The sequence below is a fragment of the Sprattus sprattus genome (assembly GCF_963457725.1).
Source record: "Sprattus sprattus genome assembly, chromosome: 3".
NCBI classification, from domain to species: Eukaryota; Metazoa; Chordata; class Actinopteri; order Clupeiformes; family Clupeidae; genus Sprattus; species Sprattus sprattus.
The window spans coordinates 23,484,253-23,507,012 of record NC_137922.1 but is presented as its reverse complement, the minus strand read 5'-3'; the positions used below and the strand labels follow the sequence as shown (position 1 = coordinate 23,507,012).

The 22,760-nt window shown below is 43.3% G+C and overlaps 1 protein-coding gene across 4 annotated transcripts in view; it reads left to right on the top strand.

Moving 5' to 3' along the window:
- Positions 1-305: 305 nt before the first annotated feature.
- aox6 (aldehyde oxidase 6) overlaps positions 306-22,760 on the top strand; it is a 30,683-nt gene continuing 8,228 nt past the window's right edge. For 3 of the 4 annotated variants that reach the window (XR_013968580.1, XM_080834864.1, XM_080834866.1), the window contains exons 1-27: positions 306-395; positions 607-664; positions 1,172-1,268; positions 2,230-2,338; positions 6,891-7,017; positions 8,417-8,478; positions 10,415-10,465; positions 11,537-11,614; positions 11,701-11,781; positions 11,913-12,057; positions 12,175-12,267; positions 12,560-12,711; positions 12,951-13,044; positions 13,305-13,414; positions 14,439-14,623; positions 15,058-15,220; positions 15,618-15,707; positions 15,921-16,090; positions 17,227-17,353; positions 18,108-18,230; positions 18,891-18,987; positions 19,089-19,213; positions 19,681-19,814; positions 20,879-20,966; positions 21,224-21,310; positions 21,745-21,936; positions 22,137-22,364. Coding sequence is in view for 3 of the 4 variants with exons in the window: in XM_080834864.1 (XP_080690990.1) it covers positions 342-395; positions 607-664; positions 1,172-1,268; positions 2,230-2,338; positions 6,891-7,017; positions 8,417-8,478; positions 10,415-10,465; positions 11,537-11,614; positions 11,701-11,781; positions 11,913-12,057; positions 12,175-12,267; positions 12,560-12,711; positions 12,951-13,044; positions 13,305-13,414; positions 14,439-14,623; positions 15,058-15,220; positions 15,618-15,707; positions 15,921-16,090; positions 17,227-17,353; positions 18,108-18,230; positions 18,891-18,987; positions 19,089-19,213; positions 19,681-19,814; positions 20,879-20,966; positions 21,224-21,310; positions 21,745-21,936; positions 22,137-22,364 (3,120 nt within the window). In the remaining variant the exon portion in view is untranslated. The remainder of the gene's footprint in view (positions 396-606; positions 665-1,171; positions 1,269-2,229; positions 2,339-6,890; positions 7,018-8,416; positions 8,479-10,414; positions 10,466-11,536; positions 11,615-11,700; positions 11,782-11,912; positions 12,058-12,174; positions 12,268-12,559; positions 12,712-12,950; positions 13,045-13,304; positions 13,415-14,438; positions 14,624-15,057; positions 15,221-15,617; positions 15,708-15,920; positions 16,091-17,226; positions 17,354-18,107; positions 18,231-18,890; positions 18,988-19,088; positions 19,214-19,680; positions 19,815-20,878; positions 20,967-21,223; positions 21,311-21,744; positions 21,937-22,136; positions 22,365-22,760) is intronic. The other variant, XM_080834865.1, reaches the window with a different exon arrangement.

The following is a 22,760-nucleotide window of genomic DNA, read 5'->3' as shown; positions in this document are numbered from 1 at the left end:
CGGTGAGAGCAAAGGGCGCTCGTGGACTCAACCATTTTACAAGGGAGGGAGAACTTAAAGATTTTTTCGAAGTTATCAAAGAGATCAACAGCTTAAGTATCAAAAATATAATACCATTCAATACATGTAGAGTATATTATAGGAGACACTTCTGAAAACCTGGATGGCAAGTGGGGTGGCAAGCAATTTTTTTAGGGTGGCAGCTGCCACTGGAGTCTTCAGATCTCAAATATGACGTATCACTTTAAGGGTAGATAAGGTCAGCAGAGGAGGACTGAGAGAGAGGAGAGCCACAGCCACTCTGCGGTGTTGTGGTGCTGGTTGTGGTTAAGAAACGGAAAATGGCAGGGGAACTAGAGTGTGGTTATTTGACTTTCTATGTCAACGGGAAAAAGGTAACCAACTTTTAACTTATTTCAGAGTGCACATTGTGTTAGCAACTCACGCTGCTGGGGTGAAGTTTGATATGAATTGAATTTGTTCCGTGAATGGTATTAATGAAGTCATATAGTAGTGTGAAATGTTGCATTTGTTGCATGAACATGTGAGCTATTTGAATTGAAGTCATGCAGACATGAATGTGATATTAAGATTTTGTCTTTCTAGGTCACTGAGCGCGATGTTGATCCTGAAACTATGTTGTTGTCATACCTACGAAAAAAGAGTATCCTTCAATACAGTGCAATGTGAGAGTTGTGTTCGCTACTTAGTTATTGGTCTTGTATACCAATTTTCCGCACACTGTGATTTACATAGCCTACTCTTCTGAGTGCTTTTTTTAAATGTCCAAAAACTCATTTTTTTATTTTATTGAATTTTTATGCATATTTCGTTGCCGTCCTGTGGTAACTTTTTGCACTTCATGCAATTGTGGAGTGCAGCTATGCATTTATTGATCTGTGTGCAGATCTTTTGAATTGAATCCACTACTTTGCTGGTATTGGCTATACCCTTTAGTGCCTGTCTTCTGATTGAGCTACCCTTCAGCAGAAAAACAACATTGGCAGAAATAAACATTTGCCACCCCCAGGAGGTTCTCTTTTCTTTTGCTAGTGGTGTGTCACAAAACACCCCAGCCACTTTCCTGAAGTGATACATTAATCACACAGCACTAGCAACACTTCAAAATGTTGTTTAAATCAGTGTTTTCCTTGACCTTCCCCTGTGACAGTGAGGTTGACGGGTACCAAGTATGGCTGCGGAGGAGGAGGCTGTGGGGCCTGCACAGCCATGCTGTCCCGCTACCAGGTCCACACCAGGACCATTGTGTATCCTTTATTATAACACGGGTAGATGAAATCAAGCATTCTGAGAGTGAGTTCCGGGGTGTGCTTTAATCAGCGATAAAGGTACTGTACGACCTGTTACGATACAGTACTGCCTCTCGAACCTTATTACTTATTAATAATAATAATAATAATAATAATAATAATTCATTTAATTTATAGCCCACTCTACATTCAACAGAATCTCAGAGTGCCACAATACATAGTTAGAACATAGTTAAAAACAACCTAGAATAAAATACATTTAAAAAGTAAGAAACGCCTTTCTGAATAAAAAAGGTTTCTTTTACAAGAACTGAGTTTGGACCACGGCACATATGAGAACCCGGCCAGCCAGTGATGACCAAACTCCAGTGAGCTAGATGAGGTCAACAGGGGAGGACAGAGAGGAACATTGCTCACTAATTGTTTTCTAAATATACAGTTGAAAATGTGGCGCCAAAACACAGCAGTAAGTAGGTTTCCTAACGAGTGCTTAATGTTAAACAAAGTCCCAGCAGTGTTACAAAGGAGCCTACTGATCTCAAATAAGGCCAGATGAGGTCAGGAGACAAGGTCAGAGAGGAGAGACACTCTGCAGTGTTGTGGTGGTGGTTGAGGAAGAGGGAAAACGGCAGGGGAAGCAGGGTGTGGTTGTTTTACTTTCTATGTCAACGGGAAAAAGGGAGGGTTACCATTTAGCCCATTCATTTCAGATATGGCTTATCACTTCAAAGTCGGTTGACTGCAATACTGCTCATGTAGGTATAGTAATAATAATAAGGTCTCACTATATGTATTCGCAGGTTACTTATTTCCATCCCTGATTTCAACTTGACATTGTCCAGTTCAAAGCTCCCGGCAAAAGTCGTCTCAGAATTCGCCCACAGTGTTTTTAGATAACGTTCCCTTTGACATTTGTGTGGTCACTGAATGTGTGTCAGAGTTGACCTTCACGTCTCAGCCATTGTGCGGTGAACGCCTGCCTGCTGCCCGTGTGCCAGCTGCAGGGGGCAGCCGTGACCACAGTGGAGGGCATCGGCAACACCAAGACCAAACTGCACCCAGTCCAGGTAACTGTGTGGCACCAGGGGAGTGGGCATGGGGCACGCTGTTGGGCTAATATGGCTGTTGGGCTACTACGCTCGTTCACAGGTAGTCTCATCATTAGACCACCTGAACCAGGGTTCCAACTGGGATCATACGTTTGTGAATGTGAAGGGTCAACGTTCCATTTGAGTTTTCAGTTTTTCAGTTATAAAAAGGGTGTGGGTGTGTTTTTTTCATGCATACATGTTTCTTTTTTTTTTTTTTACATACACTACCGTTCAAAAGTTTGGGGTCACCCAGACAATTTCATGTTTTCCATGAAAACTCACACTTGTCAAATGAGTTGCAAAATGATTAGAAAATATAGTCAAAACATTGACAACGTTGGAAATAATGATTTTTATTTGAATTATTAATTTTGTTCTTCAAACTTTGCTTCTGTCAAGAAAGGCTCCATTTGCAGCAATTACAGCATTGGAGACCTTTGGCATTCTAGCTGTTAATTTGTAGAGGTAATTTCACCCCACGCTTCCTGAAGCACCTCCCACAAATTGGCTGGGCACTTCTTGCGTACCATACGGCCAAGCTGCCCCCACAACAGCTCAATGGGGTTGAGATCTGGTAACTGCGCTGGCCACTCAATTACAGACAGCATACCAGTTGCCTGCTCCTTCCCTATATAGTTCTTGCATAATTTGGAGGTACGCTTTGGGTCATTGTCCTGTTGTAGGAGGAAATTGGCTCCAATCAAGCGCTGTCCACAGGGTATGGCATGGCGTTGCAAAATGGAGTGAAAGCCCTCCTTATTTAAAATCCCTTTGGACACATCTCCCACTTCCAGCACCAAAGCAGGCCGAGACCATCACATTACCTCCACCATGCTTGACCGATGGCGTCAGGCACTCTTCCAGCATCTTTTCACCTGTTTTGCGTCTCAGAAATGTTCTTCTGTATGATCCAAACACCTCAAACTTTAAATTCGTCCAGAATTTTTTTTCCAATCTTCCTCTGTCCAATGTCTGTGTTTTTTTGTCCCATATCAATCTTTTCTTTTTATTGGCCAGTCTCAGAAATAGCTTTTTCTTTGCCACTCTGCCCAGAAGGCCAGCATCCCAGAGTCGCCTCTTCACTGTAGAAGGTGACACTGGCGTTTTACGGGTACAATTTAAAGAAGCTGCCAGTTGAGGACCTGTGAAGCGTCTATTTCTTAAACTACACACTCTAATAAACTTGTCTTCTTGCTGAGTTGTGCACCGGGGCCTCCCACTTCTCTTTCCACTCTGGTTAGATCCCGTTTCTGCTGTTCTCTGAAGAGAGTAGTACACACCGTTGTAGGAAAAGTTCAGTTTCTTCGCAATTTCTCACATGGAATAGCCTTCATTTCTAAGAACAAGAATAGACTGACGAGTTTCACATGAAAGTTATCTTTTTCGAGCCATTTTGAGAGTATAACCAAACCCACAAATGTGATGCTCCAGATACTCAACTAGCTCAAATGAAGGCCAGTTTTATAGCCTCTCTCACCCGCCAAAACAGTTTTCAGCTGTGCTAACATAATTGCACAAGGGTTTTCAAGGGATTTCTAGTCATCCATGAGTCTTTGCGATTAGCAAACACAATGTACCAATAGAACACCGGAGTGATAATTGTTGGAAATGGGCCTCTATACACATATTAAATGTAGATTTTTCATTAAAAAACAGATATTTCCACCTAGAATAGTCATTTACCACATTAACAATGTATAGACTGTATTTCTTATTAATTTAATGTAATTTTCTTTGAAAAAAACAGTGCTTTTCTTTGAAAAATAAGGACATTTCTAAGTGACCCCAAACTTTTGAACGGTACCGTATTTTCCGCACTATAGGGCGCACTGGATTATAAGGCGCACTGTCAATGAATAGTCTATTTTCGATATTTTTTCATATACAAAGCGCACCGGACTATAAGGTGCATTAAGCAAAAAACACATAGAAACACATAGTAGCTAGCTAGCCTCGCTGCTAATAAGTATAACGTTAGCATGCTGATATGCTCTCACACTTCCCCCTCCTTTAGGCAGAGGTAGCCTACTGTTTGTCTCCAGTCTCTTGGCTCGTCTTTCACTGCCGTTTTATGTAAGGTCAGCGATTCTAAATAGGTTCTACACGTGAAATACATTCCATATTTAATGGATAGAGAGCAACGCTACCAGCATTACTCCATAGCAAATTACTATGCTGACAGGGCAGTGTCCTAGCGTAGCTGCTAGGTCAGTTATCTGACAGTGTCAAACATCGGCAATGCTGTTAAACAATCAAAATGCTGAATTTAATAATGGTTTAACAATTGATGTGCTCATTTTAGTAGTGGATTAAAATGACAATGTGAACGTTTGGCAAAAACACACACAGTCCGATAATTAACACCATAACGAAAGCTGTCTAGCTAGCTAGCGAATAGCTAACATTAGCTAGTTTTAACTAGAGATAACTTGCCTAAGCCTAGCATAACATCAGTGGTGAAAGTAAGACGGTACTCACAATGACAAAAATGTGAATAATGAGTATGCCTATGACCATGTAGGCTTAGTTTATTACTTTAGCAGAGGAAAATTTAAACCTAACAAGTTCCATTTGGGAGACCCAGAGATAAACTGTCCCCCACGCCCCTTGTCATTTCAAGCTAGCTGTGGAAGGCACTTCCAACACCGAGTCACCAGCAAATAGACCAACAGTGGTCGGTGGCAATGTAGCCTACTGTTCGAGGTTTTATATAAAATACGGTAGCCGTAATGCTGCAAACGGCGTGGCTTTGTAGTTTACCAAAGTCGTACTAAAACATTTTGACAGAGCGCTGTGTACCACACAAAATCGCTTCGAGGTCAGTAAGCACAACCAGAATTAATCCATATAAAAGGCGCTCCGGATTATAAGGCGCACTGTCGTTTTTTGATAAAATTAAAGGCTTTTAAGTGCGCCTTATAGTCCGGAAAATACGGTAGTGTTCTTTTTATTGGTTTAGACAAGGAAAAACATTACAAAGCACACAACAACAATCCTCACCCTCCACCCACCCACAACAGACAGCAATCAACACAGAAGGGTAAAAAAAAGTTAAAAGAAAATTGTCCACAAGATTATTTAAGAAAGTATACAAAGTACTGTCTCCAGTCCACTACATGCACATAGGTATAATAAAATACAAGTACATAATTAAATGTATCTGGGCTACGAAGGAGGTCTGGTCTGACATCCCCTTGCATAAGTAAGGACCTGAGATCCTCTGGCAAATAGTCTATGAAAGATCTTTAAAAACAACCCCTCCTTTCCTCTTATAATAGCCACCAATTTGTCCTGTGAGAGAATGTTAAAGATCTCACTGTACCATAATGTAACAGTTGGTGGGCACTCTTTAATCCATTGAAGTAAGATGCATTTTCGGCAGATAAGAGGAGCTTCTAAAGGAGTGTGTATCTTTGAAAGGGGAGGTGTAGCACCTTAGAGGGGAGACCAACAAGGAAGACACTTGGATCTCTCTTTATCTCAACTTCAAGGACCTCACTGATTACTTTTGCAACGTTCTTCCAGAATCTAGCTATAATTTTGCACTCCCAGAAACAATGAAAATAGGTCAGCATACAAGGCAATTTTATGCTCCCAACCACACGCCCTTCACTTCTGCATGTAGCCGGATAATCTCCGCCAAGGGCTTAGTGGACATCCCTGGCGCACACCTCTAGCCACAGAAAAAGGCTCAGAACCATTAGTTATGACCATAGCTTTGGGCGACTGATATATGGTTTTGGTCCGTTTTAGAAAGTCTCCCCCCAGCCCAAATCTCTGCATACTGTCAAACAAATACAGACTGCATTGTAGTCTATGACAAACCGTATTCCCCTGTGGATAAGTTGGACCCCCTTTTGGTCTTCAAATCCAGTGTGTTATGTAGCCTCTCACAAGAATCTCACAGCATTTTTCCCTTCTGTGCCTTCTTTGAGTCAGATGATCCTTATATTATCTCTCTTTTTGTTCAAGATGAGCAACTTTATTGACCAAAGAACTAGTGCGGTCTTCATTCTCAGAGGCGACTCTCAGCTTCAGTTAGTCTCTTGCTGTTGTCGTCAATGCGACTACCCAGTATGTTTAAGGAAGACTGTAGCTCAGTGAACTTCAACTCCATTAGGACGCTAATGTTCTCCATAACAATTTGGGCAATCAAGTTGGCCATGCTAGTGTCAGGTTCCTCGTTGTCCATACCTGTCTCAGAGTGTTTTATTCGATTCAGCTGCACGTCTTCTTATTTCTTGCTGGATATTGTTCCCATCTGTTCCAGACATGTTTCTTATGAAAAAATATTATAATTTTTGATGGCTTAATCGGTGGCTTAATCGGCCTTCTAGGTGGACAGAAATCAACCGCTCACTCTGAATGCATCACGTGACCGCATACATGTTTCTATGTTTGTTACTCAATAGGCGGTAACACGTGTGTGTGTTTGTGTGTGTGTGTGTGTGTGTGTGTGTGTGTGTGTGTGTGTGTGTGTGTGTGTGTGTGTGTGTGTGTGTGTGTGTGTGTGTATTTGCATGTATAGGAGCGCATAGCAAAGGCTCATGGTTCTCAGTGTGGCTTCTGCACCCCTGGTATGGTGATGTCCATGTACACTTTACTGAGGAACAAGCCCCAGCCCGACATGGAAGACATCAGGGAGGCACTGGCTGGTACTCTACACACACACACACACACACACACACACACACACACTCACACACACACATCCTAGCCAACCATGGAAAATAACAGTGGGGCACTGGCTGTGAGTTCACACAAGGACACACACATACACTCACACACACACACACACACACACACACACACACTCACACACACACTCACACACACACATCCTAGCCAACCATGGAAAACAACAGTGAGGCACTGGCTGTGAGTTCACACAAGGACACACACATACACACACACACACACACACACACAAACAAACCCATACCCCGAACAACACACATGCAAAATGAATGTAAACCTTGACATGGAGTGAGCTATCAGCGTGTAAACCTAGTGCAATGTCTATGCCTCATGAACTGTAACATTGATATGGAGCAACCTATCAGCATGGACTATCAGAATGTAAACCTTGTGCAATGTCTTTGCCCTATGAGTACTGGTTAGGGTTTCAGGCTGGAAACCTTAGGGTGGCCGGTTCGATCCCCGACCAGTAGGAAAAATGTGGGCGGGGGAAGTGGTAGACCACTGCTCTCCCATGCCCACATCTACGGCTGAAGTGCCCTTGAGCAAGGCACCTAACCCTGTTCACTGCTCCCCGGGCGCCGCCAATGGCAGCTCACTGCTCCGGGTTAGTGTGTAACCTCACTTCACTGTGTGTGTGTGTCACTTCCCTGGATGGGTTAAATGCAGAGGTGAATTTCAGAGTGTGTGTGTCTACACCACCTCTGCCATAGAGAGGACTTTCACTTTCACTGTAACGGTTGTATGGAGTGACCTAACAGCAGGGTTGCCAGGTCTTTGTGACAAAACCAGCCCAATGGCCAATCAAAACCAGCCCAATTGCCAATAAAAGAAGCCCAAAAACCAGCCCAATATCAGAACTCATAATGTGCCCCTGCCAAACCACATACACTGCTTTTAAAGTCCAACAGCATTGCTTTCATTGCCAAATATATTGTAATATCTACAGTTACACCAAATGTTTAGTATGCCAGCATTAAAAGCAGTTTTCCCTAAACAGTTATTTCACCTAGGTCCTAAAATGGCGTTGTGTAATTAGATACAGTATTTTGTCATAAATGACGTGTGTTTATGGGCGTGTCCCATGTCCATGTGTGTACGTGCTGATCTGGAGTCCGTTTGGTAGGATTTGGGTATAAATACATTATTTCTTTTAAAATATAAATTTTTATTTAAAGATATTCATGTAATTTGCTTGCTAAAAAGGTCCACCCGAACCAGCGGACAAAAAATTCAACCCGCGGCAACACTTCAAAATTGCCCAATTCCGCGGTTAAACCGCGGACCTGGCAACACTGCCTATCAGCCTGGACTTCACCTCACCAACACATCTTTTTTTCTCTCCTGCTTTTCCAGGAAATCTTTGTCGCTGTACTGGATACCGTCCTATTCTGGATGGGTATGAGACCTTCTGTGAGGTACTGTGTCTTGCAGCTCTGTCCCTGCGGAGCAGAGCTTCTGTCTCCTCATGCTGATAGTGGTACTCACACTCATTTCACTCACTAAGTTTAGATTTCACTGATGGGAAACACAGAAGTGACACACGCATGACCTAAAGGTAATGGAAAAACTTGGCAAAACCTTTAAGCTAATTTCATAACATAAAGAACCAAAACAAGATTCTGAGAGCAGTCATGGGTGGGTGGGCTGGTGCAATGCCGGGGTGTGTCAGTGCACAGACATGGGATATTCATGCATAAATGGGTTTCGTAGTCTGTGAAACTTCTAAATGATTTCATGTCAGGCAGACCTCCGTCTCCCCTTGTGTAAGCCACTCCGTTTGCGACCGGAACTGTATCGTTGGGTCTTATACTGTATAGAACAATTACTGAGCTCTGTATGAACGTTAATAAGGTCGAATCACTGTTATTGACTGATAAAGAATGACTTCATTGCCAGATCCACTAATTACTTAACCCCATTTATTTTTCATTGCGCCCTTCTTTGTGTCAATGAAATGAGCAAATATAGGCATCCCTGTCTTTTCTCACTGCGCAGATGGTGATGTGTGAAGCCCGTTCACACTGCTCGTTAGCCTTTGAAATAAGGGCCCTCTGTCTCTTAGTTCTTAGAAACTCCTCTCTCTCTCACACAGTAAATGTCCGATTACTAGTGGTCGTATTGTGTGTGTGGTACGTCAAGCATGCTCGTTTAGATGTAGTAATCATCAGGGCTAGGGTTTAGGGGAAAGGCAGGGGGATGGAATTACTTGGACAAAAAACACCCCTTTACTAAATCTGCCAAACCCTTTTGGCTTCATGAAAAATGTCATTGTAGACCGTCCTCCTTTATTTTGTAATTTTTTAACAAATCAACCACTGGCTTTCACCCCATAGAGTAGTAGTTAGCATGACCAACCACTGGCTATCACCCATAGAGTAGCAGTTAACATGACCAACCACTGGCTATCACTCCATAGGGTAGCAGTTAGCATGACCAACCACTGGCTATCACCCCATAGCGTAGCAGTTAGCATGACCAAGCACTGGCAATCAACCCATAGAGGAGCAGTTAGCATGACCAAGCACTGGCTATCACCCCATAGAGTAGCAGTTAGCATGACCAAGCACTGGCTATAACCCCATAGAGTAGCAGCTAGCATGACCAAGCACTAGCTATCACCCCATAGAGTAGCAGTTAGCATGACCAACCACTGGCTATCACCCCGTAGAGTAGCAGTTAGCATGACCAAGCACTGGTTATCACTTGTAGAGTAGCAGTTAGCATGACCAAGCACATGGCATGACAGGGTGAAATTAGGTCATGTTTTGCTCCAGACGCTCATGCTCATGGCTTTGCCTTGTGCTCAGATGTGCAGATTAGCATTAATTTACTCAGGTGGCTTTGCATGAAAACTAATACCCTTTGCATGTTTTTGAGTTTTTTTTTAAGAAGGGTAGAAATTGATATACAGAAAGAAATGTGACCGTTGTGACAGAATGTGAGATCAATAGACGGTAGGTAAGGTAAAATAAGTATTATGTACGTATATTATAAGTTAATATAATAAAAGTACTATAGAAGTTTAAAGACAAGAAAAGACACATAAGGGAGTGTTTGTGTCATCAGTGTGCTAGCTATGTCTTTACTTGTTTTAGTTAGTGTGGATGGGTGAGTATTCATACACACACACACACAGACACACACGCACACACACACACATATATATATATATATATACTGTATACATATTTATATTTGTGTGTGTGTGTGTGTGTGTGTGTGTGTGTGTGTGTGTGTGTGTGTGTGTGTGTGTGTGTGTGTGTGTGTATCTATATATATAAGTCACAAAGGTCTGGTCTGGATGGCTTCTAACCCAAGACTGGACTGTTTTGTTGTAATGTTTCTTGACAGAGCTCAAACTGTTGCCAAATGAATGGAGCCAAGAGCTGCTCAAATGAGAATGTAAGAGAATATGAGATTGTATCTGAATGAAGTTGTGTAAAGACACCCATCATATGACTGAAACTCGTGACCACACTGCAGAGGGAAATCTATATTTTTTTAAAGCAGCTTTACTTTCTTCTTTGTGAATAACAGATATTTTGGTTAGATCAGGGCCTCAGTAGTTTTGCCTCACAAGATGGGCCGCTTTCTTTACTCAGGCTTCTGATATGAATATGCTTTGCTATAATGTAATAATATATAATAATTATAAATAATATATATATATATATATATTATAATATGATATGATATACAATATGATTGTAAACATTTGTGCTCTAGTAATTTAGTCTAGTCTAGTAGTATAGTGTCTGTTAACACATAACAATAAATACATTCAAAACTGAAATATACTACTTGCATAAGTACTTTGGAGTTCCATATTATACAAAAGTATCACTTGGCACTATAAGGAACGTCATCCCATCGACCTAGTGGTTCTATATAAATTATACCAAGAACCATGGGGGGAAAGCTCTGGTGCTGCCGGTATTGTCTCACTTCAAAAGAATGTATAGGGGTTGAATAGTTATGCCAGCAGAATATTTCAGTTTTTAATTGACTTATATACATTTCAATACAGCCTAAGTGTATGATGAATCAATGAAAAAACAGTTTGGGAAAATATGTGTAAAAAAATGGTAATGACTTTCAGTCGGGTTGAGTACTTGAGCAAGCCACTGTAGTATAGTATATAGTATATATCTCCAGATCCTATTGGAATGTATGCCTAAAGGTCTGTGCAGAGCTTAGCATCAAAAGGCCGCCATGTGATTTTATGCTAATGCATGTCTGATTCTCAAAAGACCTTGAGAGTTGTCTCTCTCTCTCTCTCTCTCTCTCTCTCTCTCTCTCTCTCTCTCTCTCTCTCTCTCTCTCTCTCTATCTTTCTCTATCTCTGTCTCTCTTTCTCCCTTATCTCTTTTTTTTTCTCCTGGTGAAAGAGTGACCGCAGTGAGGGCCATGGCCAAGTGGCCCTGTAGTCTCCAACCATTCAAACTGTGTTTCAGCTGTTGTCTGTGTCCTCAGAATCCCAACTGCTGCCAGCAGAGTGTCAAGGAGACTGACCTGGCCAATGGGGCTGAGGCTGCAGATAGCCTTGAGAATGTGAGTTAATGTGAGTCCACTGTTTGGGCTGTAATTAAGGGCTGTTTTTGTCTGACACCAAATGTGATATCTTATTACACTGTCAGGGACACCTTGAGCTCTTCAGCAAGGATGACCTGCTGCCCCTGGATCCATCCCAAGACCTCATCTTTCCCCCCGAGCTCATTGTAAGCTTCTAGAGCTTTTTTGTTCACTTAAACTAAAGGATCAGTGATTCAGTGCCTTGGTTTCAGTGCCCCCTCACCCAGATCTGCCTTCACTCGCCCAAGATTCCCATGTTGTTCTATTCCATCTGTAGAGAATGGCCGAAAGCGGGCGGCAGACAACGCAGACTTTCCAGGGGGAACGCATCACCTGGGTGTCACCAACCTCACTGGAGGAGGCCGTGGACCTGAAGGCTCTCCATCCTCAAGCACCCATCGTCATGGGCAACACCAACATCGGTCGGCATGCCAGTGCATCACACAAGGATGCTGGCGTCCATCTTGAGTAGTAACAGATTTTTTTCCACACGTTAAGTTTACAGCTTACTTTAGTCTCGATTCCTTCTGCTCCTTAAGGTCTGGACATCAAGTTTAAAGGAGTCTTGCATCCCTTCATCATCTCCCCGACCAGGGTTCCAGAGTTGTTTGAGGTCAAACACACTCCTCAGGGTAAGCAGGCACTCATATTGTTTACACTGTTACTAAGGCAACACAGAGATTTTTAAAGGTCACTTTGTTTTGGCTCATAAAGTTTATTTTTGTTTTTCATACTAGCGTGAAGTCTCTGCGTGTGTGTTTATGTGTGTGTCTGTCTGTCCCTGTATGTGTGTGTGTATGTGTGTCTTGGTGTCTGTCTGTCTGTCTGTCTTTCTCTCTGTGTATGTGTGCGTGTGTGTGTGTGTGTGTGTGCTTGTGTGTGTGTGTGTGCTTGTGTGTGTGTGTGTGTGTGTCTACTCCACAGGCGTGAGTATAGGCGCTGGCTGCAGCATGTCCGAGGTGCGAGCGGTGCTGGAGGGGCTGTTGCAGACTCTTCCCCCGGAGCAGACTGAGCTCCACAGGGCCCTGCTGCAGCAGCTGGGGAACCTGGCGGGAGCGCAGATCCGCAACGTGGCAGTGAGTGGCACCTGCGTCTGACACTGGCATGCCAACAGCCCTGTGCCCATTCTGCCAAGCCGTGCTCCTGTTTACTTCAGCTCAGCCGCTGTAGGGTCGTAGTGGCCGCAGTGTCATTATCAATGACTGTTATTTCTGTTTGTGTGTGTGTGTGTGTGTGTGTGTGTGTGTTTGTGTGTGTGTGTGTGTTTGTGTGTGTGTGTGTGTGTGTGTGTGTGTGTGTGTGTGTGTGTGTGTAGACCCTGGTTGGCAACATTGTCAGTGCCTATCCAAACTCTGACCTGAACCCTGTCCTGGCTGCTGGGAACTGCAGACTCACAGCAGTGTCAAAAGGTGCGTGTCCACACTTGTTAACCTCACTGAGCTCACACACACACACACACACAGACACACACATGCACGCACGCACGCACGCACACACGCACGCACGCACACACACACACACACACACACACACACACACACACACACACACACACACATACACACACACGCACAGACACACACGCACACACACACACACACACACAGCTAGTAACAGATAACAGAGCTGGTGTTTCTCTTGACCCTGACACTGAGTTCGCCCTCTGCAGGAGGAACGAGAGAGATCCCCATCAATAAAGACTTCTTCGTGGGCTTCGGGAAGACTGCCCTAAACCCAGACGAGATCGCTTTGTCTGTTTTCATTCCAGTGTCCTGTAAGGTGAGAGGTGGTTATTGTGTGTGTGTGTGTGTGTGTGTGTGTGTGTGTGTGTGTGTGTGTGTGTGTGTGTGTGTGTGTGTGTGTGTGTGTGTGTGTGTGTGTGTGTGTGTGTGTGTGTGCATGTGCGTGTGCGTGTGTGTGTGTGTGTGTGTGTGTGTGTGTTTACCTACCTGGGGCCAGTGAGTTCACTTCTGTCTGGCTGAAGGACCTCATTACAGAAGCTTGATTGCATTTCATGCACTACGTCCCTAGACCATTTTGGGTTTTGTGTGTGTGTGTGTGTGTGGCAGTGTCTCTCTGTTGTTAGAGACTGTGTGTGTGTGTGTGTGTGTTGGGGGGGGGGGGGTTGCTGTGACCTGGCCTTCAGAATCATTTCATTGCTGTTAATTACCATAAAATGTTATGATGCCTTCAGTCAGTATGATGCATTCCATTTTCTTGAATGTATTCCTCCATCCCTCTATCCATAACACACATCTGTCCATCCCTCTATCCATAACACACATCTGTCCATCCCTCTATCCATAACATCCATCTGTCCATCCCTCTCTCCATCTATCCATCTGTATATCCCTCTATCCATCCCTCTATCCGTAACATCCATCTGTCCATCCCCCCATCCATCCCTCTATCCATCCATCTGTCCATCCCTCTATACATCTATCCATAACATCCATCTGTCCATCCCTCTATCCATAACATCCATCTGTCCATCCCTCTATCCATCTATCCATCGCTCTATCCATGACATCCATCTGTCCATTCCTCTATTCATCTATCCATAACATCCATCTGTCCATCCCTCTATCCATAACATCCATCTGTCCATCCCTCTATCCATCTATCCATCGCTCTATCCATAACATCCATTTGTCTATCCCTCTATCCATAACATCCATCTGTCCGTCCCTCCATCCCTCTATCCATAACATCCCTCTGTCCATCTATCCATATTATCCATCTGTCCATCCCTCTATCCAACTATCCATCCCTCTATCCATAACATCCATCTGTCCATCCCTAGGGGGAGTTTGTGCGGGCGTTCCGTCAGGCTCCCCGGAAGGAGAACGCTCTGGCCACGGTGAACGCAGGAATGCGGGTGCGGTTCCGTGACGGCTCTAGTGCGGTAGAAGACCTCAGCATTTTCTACGGCGGTGTGGGACCCTGCACCGTCAGTGCCCCCAAAACATGCCAGCAGATCATCGGAAGGTACAAACATCACACACCCTCTTTAAGTCTGGATGGTGTGTGTGTGTGTGTGTGTGTGTGCGGGGTCGGGGTCATGTTCTGACAACACAGTGGATTCTGTACATTTTAAATAATTATCAACCTGATCCAGTCCGTCTCATTAGACTTGTCTATTATATTTTAATGAATTCATGTAAATTGAAAGCAGTGTAGCCTACACAAGATGTGTCAAGGAATGGGAGATGTTAAATGAGTTGGCAATTCAAGATAATGTAATTGAAGATAAAGGCACTCAAAGGCAATTACAAATACATCACATATTAGTTTTCTTTTCCTTCTAGTTCTCCATCTTGTTTATCATTGATTTCATGATGAAATAAGGGAACAGGAACCAGAGAGGGTTAGTCAACCATTAGAGTAGGTTCCTGACGTGGGTGTGGTGTGAGTTTCTTTAGGCTGTGGGGTGAGGAGGCATTGAGCGCTGCCTACCCCATGCTCCTGGAGGAAATACCCCTGCCCCCATCTGCCCCGGGGGGCAAAGTGGCTTTCCGCAGGGCTCTGACGCTCAGCTTCCTCTTCAAGTTCTACCTGCAGATGCATCACAAGCTTGCAGAGATGGTGTGTGTGTGTGTGTGTGTGTGTGTGTGTGTGTGTGTGTGTGTGTGTGTGTGTGTGTGCGTGTCTGTCTGTGTGTCTGTGTCTGTGTCTGTGTGTGTGTATGTGTGTGTGCGTCTGTGTCTGTGTGTCTGTGTCTGTGTGTCTGTGTCTGTGTGTGTGTGCGTGTGTGTGTGTGTCTTTCTTGGGTTAGTATGTTCCCTATGTCAGTGGAAGGCACTCCACTTCAAAATTGCTTTAGTTTGAGTGAGTGTGTCCTGACAAATAATAATAAAAAGACTAAAAGAAAAGTAACATAATGTCAAATGGTCAGTCCTGTGGTTCAAGTCTAGTTCTTTCAAAGGGATCTGTGTGCTGTGTGCTGGGGACATTAACTCTCATATATTGTGATGTGCGGCAGGGTGTCATTGCAGAGGACTTGCAACAGGACATGAGAAGTGGCCTGGAACCTTTACCTAATCACTTCCTGCCCAGCTATCAGGAGTTCCAGGTGCATTTACATATTTTCCCTTACATGAGTACCTTTATGTTCATATTTCTATTTATGGTCATCAACTAAGATTATGACTAAAGACCTCAATGCATTCAACTTTGTATTCAACTTTCATTTCAACCATTCATGCACGTTTTTATTAAAACACATGTATGTTCCATATTTGTGTGTGTGCGTGTGTGCGTGTGCATGTGTGTGTGTGTGTGTCAGGGCGTGTTAGAAGGGCAGCCAGGTCAGGACCCCGTTGGCCGACCCATGATGCATCGGTCAGCCCTGAGCCAGGCTACAGGAGAGGCGGTGTACTGCGATGACATGCCCCGGACAGAGGGGGAGCTCTTTCTCTCTCTGGTCACCAGCACCAAGGCTCACGCCAAGATCATGTAAGACCCCGCAGCCCTCCGTTTAACCATGATATCATGTAGAAGCCCTCAGTTTAACCATCCATGATATGATGCAGTAACCCTCAGTTTTACTGTGATATGCTACAGAAGCCCTCAGTTTAACTGTGATATGATCCATAGGCTACATTGGCACATTGGTGTTTCCAGGCTTTACTAATGTATGATTCCTGTGGCTCAACCAGAGCTGGACAACAACACCAAGATCATGGTTTGAAATAATAATTATAATCTGTTTTTAATTGACGTATTTATAGACATTTTCAAAATTCATGTTACAAAGTGCTTCACAGAGGTATAGACTGAGCTGGTAGAGTAACTAGTAGGGTAAAGTGTCAACACTAAGACCATGGTTTGATACCCATGGAGCACAAATGATTAAAATGTACATCTGCTCTGCACGTCGCTTTGAATGAAAGAATACATGTAAATCAAACTAAAACACTCATTTACATTTCATTAAATTAGGTGATTATTCTTAAAATGTGTGTTCCTGATGCTCAACTGGTAGATCACCAGGGACCACTAATGAAAATCTGTTCTGTAAGTCAATGTGTATGAAAGCATTTGCTAAATGAGTGCATCTAGATGTACTAATAGTTATTCTGAATGAGGTCCAGCTCCAACTAGCTGCTGATTAAAAGGCCAGACCCGACCCTGGTTTGATCCAGATAATAATCCACGTATATTTCCTTTCTACTGGGCTTGTGTGTCTTTATCAGTTGGTCCTTAAGGCTCATGCTGCCTAAGACTGACTCCTCTCAAGGGTCTATTTATTCGCAACCTGCAGCTAAAGTTTCATTTAGATGCGTATTCTCTTTATCATGATCTCCTCTAATGCAGCACAATGACAGAAGTCACTCGCAGGCTGAATTAGCACTGTTTGATCTACTTGGCTCTCTGTAGCGAATGTCTCTTAAGGACCTTCAAGCTAAGTTCAGCCAAAGGCCAGCGGTCCAGCACACCCTGACAGTTTAAATGGGCAGACAGAAAGGGTCTAAATTGTGCCCCTGTGTCTGTGCTCATGTTAGACTCAGTACCAGAAGCAGTTGGTAATTTACCCATTCATTTCTCCATCCTGCCATTAAAAGGAAATCATTGACCTTCTGCCTTGACAGTAACATCGATATGAGTGCCGCCCTTGCCCTGCCTGGTGTGGTCGACGTCATCACAGCCAAAGACATCCCTGGCAAAAAGTTCCGGACATTCAGTGGCCTGACAGAGGAGCTACTGGCTGAGGAGGAGGTAACAGTGTGTGTGTGTGTGTGTGTGCGCGTGTGCGTGTGCGTGTGTGTGTGTGTGTGTGTGTGTGTGTGTGTGTGTGTGTGTGGTCCCTCTACTACATTCTGTTCACTCTCCCGAATGTGTTTTCGTTTCAACAAGCAGTGAAGAATGGCTCTGAGTTTAAATGCATGGGGATGTTGGACAGTTGGACACTTCAACCCGTTATTGTCACGGTAACGGGTTGAAGTGTTTGTGTGTGTGTGTGTGTGTGTGTGTGTGTGTGTGTGTGTGTGTGTGTGTGTGTGTGTGTGTGTGAATGGCTCTGAGTGTAAATGCATGGGGATGTTGGTCAGTTGGACCCTTCAACCTGTTGTCAACTTGTCACAGTGCTGATTTGTGTCTTCAACTCAACTTCTTCAACTTCAACTCTTCAACTTTGTCAGTGTGGTTTGCAATTTCAGGTTTGGATTTTGTGCAGGCGACGCACTACTGGTGTCAAGTTAAATGTGACCCAAAAAGAATAAAAGCCAGTCCCTGTTGGTTGGTTTTGAAAACATTTAAAAAATCTTTAGATCATAAACCTCTGTACAGCTTGTAAGTAGGCATTTGTTTATTACTGAAAAACCAAGGCATTCAGTGAATTTTAAATTCAATAATAAAAAAAGTAACCTTTTCCAAAAACAACATTTTTGGGGTGAAAGTTTTAGGTGTCATGGTGTGACGGGTCATGGTGTGACCGTACATGATGTGGCGTCTAATCCCTCCTGCTCTCCAGGTGACCTGCGTGGGACAGATTGTGTGCGCAGTTGTCGCGGATACCAAGCCGCATGCCAAACAGGGGGCCACAGCAGTGAAGATCACTTACGAGGACCTGCCGGGCCGAGTGTTCACTGTCGAGGTCACACACATACACACACATAAACACACACACACCAGCTACACACACACCACATGTCCATTGCTCATTCTCACTCACTCCTCAGCGCCACGCTGATGGTTGTGGGTTTCAGACTCAAACAGCACAAGAGTAATCAAATACACCTTTGAAAGGATTCAGGTCTGCCTGGATCAGACTTTCCGTTCCCAAGAATATAAATTTACCTCTATACTGAATTGTCACGGAATAACCAGCAAAGTTTTCTGGCACCCCATATTGCCTGTAAAGATACAGTATTATTGTTCACTGAGGTAGACTGCAAATATGAAATAGACAGTCAAAAGTCAAAGTCATGTTTTATTATCACACAGAACACATCAACACACACATGCATTGGCAGCGACACAGGACACACACACACGCACACGCACACATGCTGATGAGGTCGCCGGTGAAATTTTTCTTCTGCCTTTAACCCATCCTGAAGTCCTTGTCCTTCCTCAGGGGCTCCAGGAGCAGTGGGCAGCCTTTTTTTTTACGGCACCAGGGGAACAGGCAAAGTGTTCAGTCCAATCTTGGTTAGGGATAGGACAGGAGAGCGAATATCTGCATGCAAAGACTGAAAATCATGTTTAACATTCAGTACGTGACTTGCCAGCTGGTTGCTCTTCTTGTTTGCAGGAGGCCATAGAGAAGAAGTCTTTCTTTGAGCCCCAAAGGGAGATTGGGAGAGGTGACGTGACCAAAGGCTTTAAAATGGCTGACCAAATTTATGAAGGTGCGTACTTGTGGTCTAACGATTCTCAGTTACACTGTGCTACTGTGCTCTACATGCTGTTGCCTGAACTTTACCGGTGTTGTTCATGTTGTTTATTTTAGGAGAAATTCGGATTGGTGGGCAAGAGCATTTCTACATGGAGACGCAAAGCATGCTGGTTATCCCAGGGGGGGAGGACAAGGAGATGAACGTCTTTCTGTCTTCTCAGCATCCAAGCTATGCTCAGGTCAACACATTAGCTTTCTTTCTTTGTTTTCATCATTTCTTCGAAATATTATTTAATACTTAACTCTATACGTTTATATTTATGAATTTCTATTAATCATAATAATAATAATTATTACTATTATTAATATTATTTGTATTATTATTATTTGTATTATTATTATTATTATTATTATTATTATTATAATAATGAATAAGTTCCTTGTTTCGTGTAAATGCATTTTGAAAAGTATAGTTAGGTACAGGAACAGTATTAGTGAACACTGACTGGGTTATCCCTTCCCTTATGACTCTATTGTGTGTGTGTGTGTGTGTGTGTGTGAGTGTGTGTGTGTGTGTGTGTGTGTGTGTGTGTGTGTGTGTGTGTGTGTGTGTGTGTGTGTGTGTGTGTGTGTGTGTGTGTGTGTGTGTGTGTGTGTGTTCAGGGACAGTAATAGTGAACGCTGACTGGGTTATCCCTCCCTTTAGGACTCTATTGCAGAGACGCTTGATATTCCCTCAAACCGGGTGACATGTCACGTCAAACGAATCGGAGGTGCCTTCGGAGGAAAGATCACCAAGACAGCCATCATGGCCTGCATCACTGCAGTAGCTGCTTGGAAGTAGGCCTTTATGCACACTCTCCCACTTCACCTGAAGAGGAAAGAACATGTTTATAATGTATATATAGTTTAGTTTATTTTTGACATATTGTCAATGTTATGTTTGATATATACGTTAATGCCTTTTTTTATAGGTTGTAAAGCCTTTTTTTCACTCTGGCAGGGGGACTGCCCATGGAAACTAGCTTTTTGGCTATAATTGGGTGCATTTACATTTTAATGTTCATGGATGTACACTGTCCCTCTGGATCAAATCAATACATTGATTGATTGATATTGTAATAGGAAGGATGTCTATACACACTCTTCCACTGGCGAGGAAAGAACATGTTTTTAGTGTTATAGGAAGTAGGCCTTTATGCACCCTCTCACACTTCACCTGAAGAGGAAAGAACATGTTCATACTGTTATAGGAAGTAGGCCTTTATGCACACTCTCACTCTTCAACTGAAGAGAAAAGAACATGTTTATAGTTTATAAACATATAGTTTATATTTGATTTTATTTTTGATATATTGTCAATGTTATGTTTGATGTATACGTTAATGCCTTTTTTTATAGGTTGTATAACCTTTTTTTCAATCTGGCAGGGGGACTGCCCATGGAAACTAGCTTTTTGGCTATAATTGGGTGCATTTACATTTTAATGTTCACTGGTGTACACTGTCCCTCTGGATCAAATCAATAAATTGATTGATTGATAGTGTAATAGGAAGGATGTCTATACACACTCTTACACTGGAGAGGGAAGAACATGTTTTCTGTGTTATAGGAAGTAGGCCTTTATGCACACTCTCACACCTCACCTGAAGAGAAAAGAATATGTTTATAGAGTAACAGAAATAATGTCTGTGCCGATTCAGAGCATGTTTTTGAGGATGAGTCACCGGCAGGGCCTAGTGGTCAGATGACAAAGCAGCAAAGCTTCTGATATATGGTGCCATCATCTCAGTCATCTGCAGCTAGAAAACACTTTTTTTGGTCCTGGTTTCTCCACCGATATGAAACTCTTTATGCTGCTATCTGTATTAATATCTCCTCGCACGGACCTCTTTCCCGTACAGGACAGAACGGTCAGTGCGGTTGGTCTTAGAGAGGGGGGAGGATATGCTGATTACAGGAGCCCGCCATCCTGTCCTGGGACAATACAAGGTCAGTATCTACCCCGGGGTGTGTGTGGGTGTGTGTGTGTGTGTGGGTGTGGGTGTGTATGTGAGGGGGGGTGCTGTTAATCTTGTTCATAAAGGACCTTAGTTACTAACATACAAGTTTGTATGTTAAATGTGTCGCAGTTTTTCTAACAGTATGATTGTAATGGAATGTAGTCTGGCAGAACCTTGGAATGCTGTAATACAGTGTGAGTTGAATATAAGTGAATGTGGTGGAATTCAGTACCTGTGTGTCTTCAGGTGGGATTCATGAAAGACGGGCAGATAACTGCAGCCGATGTGAAGTACTACACCAACGCAGGCAACTTCGTGGATGAGTCACTGATGGTGCGCTACAAGGAGGCTTGATGTGATTGGCCGTGACCAGTGCTTCTCAAAGTGTGGGGCGGGGGAAGGTGGGGGGGGGGGGCACAGTTTCAGCAAGGTTGAGCATTCGGTGTCTGCCTAAAGTTTTACAAAGACTTGATATCCACTCTCCTTTAGCCATTAAAAAATGATGAATCGTTTACTAGGTTTCACCCTAGACTTGACTTATCTTTTACTGTCAGTCAGTTACCATGTTGGAAGAGCTCCACATCCTAACTTAACACTTAACAAGATCACAATAACAAGCTGGTTGATATTTGTATTTCTAAGTGGTCTGGTTTCAATGTTGATATATATATATATATATAAATATAGCATGATTTAAAATATATATATTTTAGTATTTATATCTGATTTAAAAATGTTGTTTAGTTGAACTTGTTTGACTTCCCCAGGTCATTGAAAAAATCCTGCTCCATTTTGACAATGCCTACAACATACCTAACCTGCGTGGCAGATCTGCCGCCTGCCAAACCAACCTTCCGTCCAACACGGCCTTCCGTGGGTTTGGGGTACCCCAGAGCATGCTGGTCACAGAGAACATCATAAACGACGTCGCCCTCAAACTCGGCCGCACTGCTGAAGAGGTCAGACACAGAAGCACAGCCAATCCCGTGGCCTGAGTCTTGCTGTATCTGGTGCAGCTAATGCATTATACATTTATGGTTCATATTATCATGCCGTTGAATATTCTAATATTTTTCATTTTGTAGTTTTTTCAGTTTTGTAGTTCAGTCAAATCCTCCTGCTTCTGACCCTTTGCCCCCCGCTGTATCCTCTGCTCCAGATCCGCGAGGTGAACATGTACAGAGGCCCATCTCTGACCCCCTACAAGATGAACTTTGACCCGGAGAACATGCTGCGCTGCTGGGAGGAGTGCAAGCGCCGATCCTCCTTCCAGAGTCGCCGTGACGACATTGCCCAATTCAACGAGCGCAACCGCTGGAAGAAGAGGGGCATCGCCCTCGTGCCCATCAAGTACGGCATAGGCTTCGCAGAGAGCTTCCTGAACCAGGTGAGTTGAGAACTGGGAATACTGGGAATACTGTGATATTTATGATGGGAAGTGGAGTTCACATACAGTACATCACATGAACTGTGTTCAAAAATGAGGAATTCTGACGCAGATCTGAGTTTATTTGAAGTTACTTCTCCAAACTTAAAATGTCTATGATTGATTATATGCAATGGATTATAATTGATAATTGATGACATGCATTTGATTGTCCAATGGACAACAAAATGTCCCAGGTAATATTTTGAAGAATATCCACCCAGCTGGAAGTCTTAAACTGAGCTCTTACTGTATAGGGTACCAATGAATAATACATTGTCCTTAATTATAAGTAGAATTAGTGAACTTGGTGTAGTCTCAACTCCACTGACTTATATTAAAACAACAAACACAGTC